Source organism: Chenopodium album, chromosome 25 (genome assembly GCF_948465745.1).
Source record: "Chenopodium album chromosome 25, dcCheAlbu1.1, whole genome shotgun sequence".
In the NCBI taxonomy this organism is placed as follows: domain Eukaryota; kingdom Viridiplantae; phylum Streptophyta; class Magnoliopsida; order Caryophyllales; family Amaranthaceae; genus Chenopodium; species Chenopodium album.
In genome coordinates, this window is record NC_137858.1 from 27567095 (window position 1) to 27575120 (window position 8026).

The 8026-nt window shown below is 37.9% G+C and overlaps 1 protein-coding gene across 1 annotated transcript; it reads left to right on the forward strand.

Annotated features, from left to right (window-relative positions):
• Window positions 1–369: 369 nt before the first annotated feature.
• Window positions 370–4112, forward strand: LOC145614730 (nucleobase-ascorbate transporter 6-like). The gene is made up of 14 exons (XM_081669800.1): window positions 370–926; window positions 1078–1175; window positions 1286–1471; window positions 1569–1669; window positions 1744–1819; window positions 1965–2024; window positions 2174–2358; window positions 2452–2548; window positions 2672–2758; window positions 2853–2911; window positions 3105–3196; window positions 3331–3408; window positions 3527–3687; window positions 3764–4112. The coding sequence occupies exons 1-14, from the start codon at window positions 794–796 to the stop codon at window positions 3980–3982; spliced, it is 1632 nt and encodes a 543-aa protein (XP_081525926.1). The 5' UTR covers window positions 370–793; the 3' UTR covers window positions 3983–4112.
• Window positions 4113–8026: the final 3914 nt, after the last annotated feature.

Here is an 8026-nt window from a genome sequence, read left to right on the forward strand (position 1 = left end):
TATACACAATAATTGCCTAGTATATTGAAGGGCTGTGAGCTTGGGTGAATATTGCAGACAAGCGAATATGGTAGTCGACACTTGGTCGGGGTTGTTTTAGGTTATTGCGGCATGTCTATGATTATGTTTTTTGATATATCTTGTAAATATGGAAACATATCAATGGACTTAATTGGTGAAAGTATTCTAAAATGTGCCTGAAATTGCATTGTATGTCTTCATTATGTTTCTCAATTGGTTTCTCAAAAAAAAAAAAAAAAAAGTTTTGGTGCATTACATTTAGATGTGAATTAATTTTAGGAACTCTGGGCTGTTTAATTTGCTATACATATATGTAAAGCTACCAAAATACTACTCCGTACAATTATAATTAAAATAATAATGCAGATTTTGTCAATCATATTGATCTTTTACATACAGTATTTGGAAACATGAAGACAGTTTCTGACTCTGTAATCATTTCTTTTATTGCAAAGTCAGGAATTCAGCAATTCTTATGAGGGAAACGGTAACATAAAGAAGGAAATTAAAATGTTCATCAAGACATTAACCAGTATTTTGGGAATAATATCTCAATAAATGCTGATATTTACCTAGCGTTCTAACTAATTCAGCAATTACTACAGCTTTATTGTGATGCTTTATAAATCCAAATCACTGCAATTGTTTTAAACTGAAATTATAGGCTTCACTGTGTAGAGAGATTTGTCCATTTTTGTGAAACTGAACACAGTATACAACAAACTATTAGTTATCTGTAAGAAAAGACTGTAACGATAGTGTGTGGAAAGGTATGGCTGGAGGCGGGAATGCAGGTGGCGGAAATAACAGTGGAAACACCTCTAAGGTCGAAGAAGTGAAACCACATCCAGTTATGGAGACCCTATCTGGTGTTCAGTATTGCATTAACACCAATCCTCCGTTTTGTATGTCCTTTTTTTTCTCCTTTTCTTCTTCCATATGTTTCTTTGTTTTAAATTTGATCAAATACTTGAACACATACTGATATCCAATACATCCACCTTGAGTCAAAGTAATATAAGACTTCTAAGATTTGTGTTATACATTACAATGCAGTGGAATCAACTATATTGGGGTTCCAGCATTCACTGTTGACTCTTGGAGTTATTACTGGCGTCTCAACCATCATCGTCCCTCAAATGGGAGGCAACAATGTAAGTAGTATTATGTGTTAACCCTGTCTGCATTTATCTACTTAGATAAAGAAGATTACCAAGAGCTGAACTCAATGAACTTTGAATCTTGTAATCCTTTTTTTGTGAAGCATGACAAGGCAGAGGTGATCCAAAGCATGATGTTTGTGTCATCAATCAGCACATTGCTTCAGACATTAGTAGGCACTCGTCTTCCTGTTATTATTGGCGCTTCTCACACATTCATCATCCCGATGAAAACAATAGTGCTCTCCATGAGTCTATTGTGTATTGATCAACCCCAACCCCCTGAAAAGGTCTCTTCTTGTTTATCGTAGTATTAGATTAGTAGAATGGTTTTTTTAATTCATTTTTTCTTTGGTTTATCTTATTTATTTATTTATTTTTGGCTAGACATTTGCGAATACAATGGCAAGAATGCAAGGTGCTTTGCTTGTTGCATCTGTTATCCAAATAATTCTTGGTTTCTCTGGACTGTGGAGACTCTTTGTAAGGTATGTAATCTGCTGTTAATACCGAATTCATTATTTGTTAAAAACAGTTGTAATGTTTTTATATATTGTGGTAGGTCGCTAAGCCCTCTGTCAATGGTTCCACTTATAACATTCACTGGCCTCGGGCTTTTTTCCTTTGGCTTTCCCAGGGTAATTCTTTGTCCTTCACATTTGATTCATGAATCATTACGTTACAGGAATACATATAAAATCATGTGTATATGGAGAATCATGAGTAAGTTTATTTTTTTTCAACAGTACAGTATTGTGTCTTAATGGATAATTATCTGTTTAGCTGGCAGATTGTGTAGAAATTGGGCTTCCTCATTTGATTTTAATGCTTATATTATCTCAGGTAATTTCAATATTTTCTACTCTCATATAAAACTCTCACTTGATTTGATTCACTTGAAGTTTAGAAATCTGTATACAGCATTTACAGTTTAAAACTCTTTTACTAAGCGTAAATTATGCCTTGTTTTGGTTTTTTTTTTTGGCAAACAGTATGTTTCCACTTTTCTGAAGACAAACAGACTGATATTTGATCGATATGCAATCATATTTTCCACGACAATCATTTGGATTTATGCCTTGATCCTTACTTCGTGTGGTGTTTATAACAACAAACCAATAGCAACTCAACTAAGTTGCCGGACAGATCGTGCAGGACTCATACTTGAAGCTGATTGGTCAGATTTCAATGCATAAATTTGTTTGCTTTTGTGAAAGATTTATATCATTGACAGAATTTTTAACCCCAAAAATTGGACTCCTGCATATAGGGTTTATTTACCAAGACCTTTTCAATGGGGGAACCCAATTGTAAACCTTAGAGAAGCTACACCAATTATATTTGCTGGGCTAGTTGCACTTGTTGAGGTAAGCTCTACAAACTTATCGTACCTACTCTGTCAGAAACTGCAGTGCTAATAGTGACTAGATTAATAGCTTTGTATACCCTAAAACTCTAAAAGTTACCCCATTACTTAACTTTTGTTGCAGAGTACTGGCACATTTATAGCAGCAGCACGGTATGCAAGTGCGACACCAGTGCCTCCATCTGTAATCAGCCGTGGGACTTTCTGGCTGGTTTGTTACGAAAATTTTGTTCCCCGTATATATTAAGTATAATGTATTTGATCAGTTAAATGAATGCCTCTAAATTTTCATTATACTCTGACAGGGAATCGGAACGTTGCTAAATGGTGTATTTGGTGCTGTCACAGGCCCTACTGCTTCCGTGTAAGATCATTGTGTGTGTGTGTGTGTGTGTGTGTGTGTGTGTGTGTGTGTGTGTGTGTGTGTGTGTGTGTGTGTGTGGGTGGGTGTGTGTGGGTGGGTGTGTGTGGGTGTGTGTGTGTGTTGTTTTCTTTTTCTGTTTTGAGTTAGCAATGGATTCGAAAAAATCTAGCCTTTGTGTTTTTGTGTGAGGCAGAGAAAGTGCTGGTCTGCTTGGATTGACTAGAGTTGGAAGTAGGAGAGTAATCCAAATCTCTACTGGATTTATGCTTATTTTCTCAATATTTGGTAAGCTAATCAAAGCTATCTAAAGATCAATTTGTAAACTTAATTGAAGTAAAATAAGCAACCTCACTCTGAGATGTTAAAATAAAAAAAGTTTACTCCAGTTTCTTATATAGGCCTTATATATGTGTATGCAGGGAAACTCGCAGCCTTTTTTGCTTCTGTGCCATATCCCATCATGGCGGCTATCTATTGCATTCTTTATGCCTATGTCTGTAAGTACTTCTAATCTTTTAACTAAATAAGAATTCTCCGAGATACACTTTTTTTTTTTTTTAAATCAATGTTGATATTTAAACCAGAGACTACTGTATTGAATACACATATTTGCAGCTTCTGCAGGTTTGAATCACCTCCAGTTCTGTAACTTAAACAGTTTTAGAACATTATTCATATTAGGCTTTGCGTTCTTCATGGCAATTTCCGTCCCACAACACTTCAGAGATTATCTTCCGACATCTAATTCAAGCCCTATTCACACCCGCTCAAAATGGGTAACATTCATTCCGTTTTGACTCCCTTGTGTCCAAACTTTTTATTAATGTTATTCTTGTATTTCATGTGTTGCAGTTCAATGACACGGTGGCGGTCATTTTCATATCATCTCCAGCAGTGGCGATAATTGTAGGTATGGTGCTGGATAACACAATGAATAGCGAGGAAGAGGCTTCGAGGAATGACAGTGGGAAAAATTGGTGGGAAAGGTTCATACAGTTTACTAAAGACTTGAGGAATGCTGAATTCTACTCTTTGCCTTGCAGACTTGGCAATTGTTTCCCATCCTTATAGTTCGCTCAAAGCTTCAAGTGTCTTATGTGCTCCTTCTACCATTTAATAGAAAAATACTCTCCTCTTTTTTTTTTTTTTTTTTTTTTTTTTTGACACAACCAAAGAAAAATACTTGTAGCTTACTATGGCATTAACTTTGTTATTATTTCTATAACAGATTCATAGATTTTCTGCACTGCATATACCAAATACCAATCATTTTAATGTATGAATTTGAAGCAAGCCATTTACATGGGGTAATCTTTACTCTCTAGCTTGTAAGAATTGAGTATGACTGCAATCAAATCAAACCCTAATATGCTTCACAAAAAGTAGGTTAAACAATTTATTTTGAGTTTGAATTAGTTAGGTGAAAGGACTTCCCAATGGAATTTTAGGGAAGGGAAGGTAAAGGATGGATTCTTCTTATTGAAATACCTTACGAACAAAAGACACCAATAGAGAGCTTGACAAAACATGGAATTATGGGAAGAGCAAAAAGAACGAGAAACTATGGCCTGATTGAGAGATACTTATGAGCAACACTTGATGCTCACTATATGAGCAATCCCAATAATAACCCGAAATAAGAATAGTCAAGTGGGATTCTGCCCCAGCCTCTACACTATTTCCTACATTAGTGCAGCCAGCAGGTGATATGGGTTAATGTCAATGCGTACCACAAGTATAGTTTGTTTTGACTGATTTTAATACTACCATTTGTGGATTTCGTCCAACAATCAAGCCTCCATTGAGCGCAAAAGTCACATTTTACCAGTTGTTATTGCTTTGTTTTAGTTTGGTTTGTACGAGCTAGAGTTCAGTGTATGTATTGTATTTTACTTCCTTTTACATAGTCAAGTTGTCTAGGTTGTAATCTTGTTTTTTAATTAATAGATCTCTTTGTCAAAAAAAAAAAATTAAAAAAAAAAATTAAAAATAAAAACAATGAAATAAAATTTAAAAAAGAAGAAGAAGAAGAATATTTACACGTTCTATGTAAACACTCGTTGATAGCAAATATTGTTATATGTAGACCATGTATATGTACACATTCTGTAAAATCGTTGATACCTAAGCCAAGGTGAATTTTACCAATAGAGTTTTGGCTTATGGATGGTCAAAAGACCTCTTCAATCTTTGTCAAATTTATTGCGATCTAGTCAACTTATATAGATGGAAGATTTCAAATTTCCTCAACAGTACAAATGTTAGGTTTTTCATTGATTGAACTCATTTAAGCGCTTTAAAATTGATGAATCAAACTTTCTCTCTCTAGTAGAGAGTTTCTCACTCTAGAAATCGAGCTTCTTTACTTTTTATCCAACTTTTCTTTTACGGTGGCAGCCACCAATTGTAGTGGATGGGTTAATTACAATCATTAATCTTTTCATATTTGCAGTAAGTTGTGCCTATGGATTTGCTTTTTAGCTATCCTTGGCCGTGTCTTGACATCTAGCATTCCCAATTGGTGCCTTCATTAAAGGCCAATCTCTTTTGCTTAGTATAATCATTACTTTTTAACAGTGTTTACTGCAGTCTAACTGTCTTCTAACGCCGTTATTCCCTTTCACTCTTATCCCTTCTATTCCATTAGTAACGTCATTATTTAGCTAACTAGGAATTGTTTTTTGCCGTTTCGTTTTACGGAAAGGAATTTAATTTACGGCTGTAATTTTGTTGCACCCAAAGCTAATCTGCATGCTTTGGTCGCCTTCTCCGAGACAAGAATTTGAAGCGCCTCCTTGACATGGTGGCTTGTATAAATAGGACTTCTAATTCACAACCACTTCACAGTCACTCCATCTCCTTTTTCACTCTCCTTTTTTCAATCTTCCTCTCTGTTTCCATTCCTTCCTTCTTCCAACCATGAATAACCGAACTAATAACAACAACAATATTAATTGAGCTGCTCCCCTGGCTGAAATTGAATCCTACAGAGTACAGGGGATTAGAGCTTTCTGGCAACAATACATATATGGCTACCTTATGGATTATCGTAGACTTAGTTTACACTCCATTCGAAACTTTATTAATTCGAGATGGAGGAAAAGAGGGAACATTGAGGTGTTCAAGATGAACGACCTTTATGTTTTCAAGTGCTCTGATGATGAAGACGGAAGGGAGATGCTCGAAATGACGAAAGCTTGCTTCGACAGAGCACTGATGGTCTTTTCTCCGTGGTGGCCAAACCAAGTGCCACAAACGGTGAGGTTTCACAGAGCAAAATTGTGGGTAAGGATTTGTGGTCTGCCATATGAATATCTCAATTCTCACATGGCCGAAACAATAGGTGAAATGCTTGGCATACCTTTCGAAATTGACTTGGAACCAAACTTTGTACCACGCAATGACTACCTAAGAATCAATGTCTTGCTCAACCTAGGGGAACCTCTTATTCCGGGGTTCTTTCGAAAACTCGATGATGATGCTATTATTTGGATACAATTGAGGTACGAGAAACTCTTCAAGTATTGTACGAGGTGTGGCAGAATTGGCCACAAATACACTAGGTGCACGCGCCACGAGGATCTCATCAAAATGGATATCGATCACAAGATGATGAAATACCTTTCAAGGGGGATTCCGACTATGGAAACAGAGGAAGGGCTCTCGATGTTCACGCTAGATATGAGAGCTACCCCCTCGTCGGAGTGCACCATAACCACTAGAGTAAGGTTGATTGACAAACTTGATAGGCCACCATCGCCGAACTTCAGGGCATTGGATGTTATGGTAGACTTTGATTTAGGTATCCAAAATGGGGGAAGAATTGTCCAACCATGACAGCAATTCAATAGTATAGGAGCTCCGTTCAAGGGTCCGGTGGTGGGAGAAACGGTTGCTCATGGGAACGCAGATGGGCCGCCGCCGCAACCACAACATCACTTAGCTCAAAATACTTCAGCCGCCATGGAAGTGGAACAGGGCGATGACGATATCAATTTGGGGGTTAATGCGGAAGAAGGCGAGACAGGGGTAGGATCTGCTGATGGCGCACCCAAATGGGTGGTGGAGGGGGGGACCCTTACCAAGTCGCAGTTGCGGCCGATCAGAGACAAATCGCTGCTACAAAACCAGGCTCAAACACTGACATGGCCGATTTGGTTCCTCATTACGGGCCTGAAATTGAAAGGATTAGGTATGACGTGCTTATGGGATCGGCGATACAATCAAGGGTGGAGCTTAACAACGAGATAGCAGACAAGAGGGAGGATAATTTGGGCTAGAATCAACGCTTCTTCGTCGAATTCGATGCTCAAAATAATTCACGGCGGTTGAAATTAGAGAACCAAACTCGCCAATTTATGAACCGATCGATTTTCAAGGAGACGACGGAGATGATGATATTTTTCCACCTGGTCAGATCCTGGAAAACCCTCTAAATCCATGGGAAGGGGAATTCGAATTTGAAGTAGACGAAGAGAATTAATTTGAAGAGAACAGTCTCGAAGCTTAAGCAGATCTGCAGCAACAGGAAGGGCCCCGTATTGAACAACTAGAGCTCGAGGTCACTGGGAACAGGTAACCATCTTCACCTTCACCAACGGAAACCATGTCCGATAGTGCTGTGATTTTCACAAGGTGGGGTGAGAAAGACATGAGAGGGAGGAAGATAAAGAGCAAGCGCTTCAAGAAAGGGAAGGATAAAAGGCGTTTCAAGCAAGGGTATTGTCCCCTCAAAAGGAAGGCAATTTCAGATTTGGACCTTGTTTCAATCCAATTCATAGATGAAATGGATGATGATGCTAACTCTTCCCTAATTAGGAAAAAGAAGAATGGGAAGGGCATTCAATATGATGAACCTTCACATGGCGGGCCGTCTTCTTCCAAAAATGGGTTTGGGCCTGGCCTCTCTTTTGAATTTGATGCTTGCATTTCTATTACTTACGCAGGTGATGGGCTTGCGGTGGTGACCCAACTCAACCACCTCTTACTCAGTGGTTGGACTCTTATGGAATTGTTGGGGTATTAAAATCCCAACAACACCGATAATTCCAAAACTTAGAAGGCTTGTTGGGTCTTTTGGTCCGGACTTCATTTTTTAGCGGAAACTAAAGTAGC

Excerpts from the sequence above, each read along its gene's own strand:
- LOC145614730 (XM_081669800.1), top strand. The coding sequence starts at position 794 with ATGGCTGGAGGCGGGAATGCAGGTGGCGGAAATAACAGTGGAAACACC. Across the intron at positions 2,549-2,671 it reads GGCTAGTTGCACTTGTTGAG|AGTACTGGCACATTTATAGC; the intron begins GTAAGCTCTACA and ends CTTTTGTTGCAG. Across the intron at positions 3,197-3,330 it reads GCTTATTTTCTCAATATTTG|GGAAACTCGCAGCCTTTTTT; the intron begins GTAAGCTAATCA and ends ATGTGTATGCAG.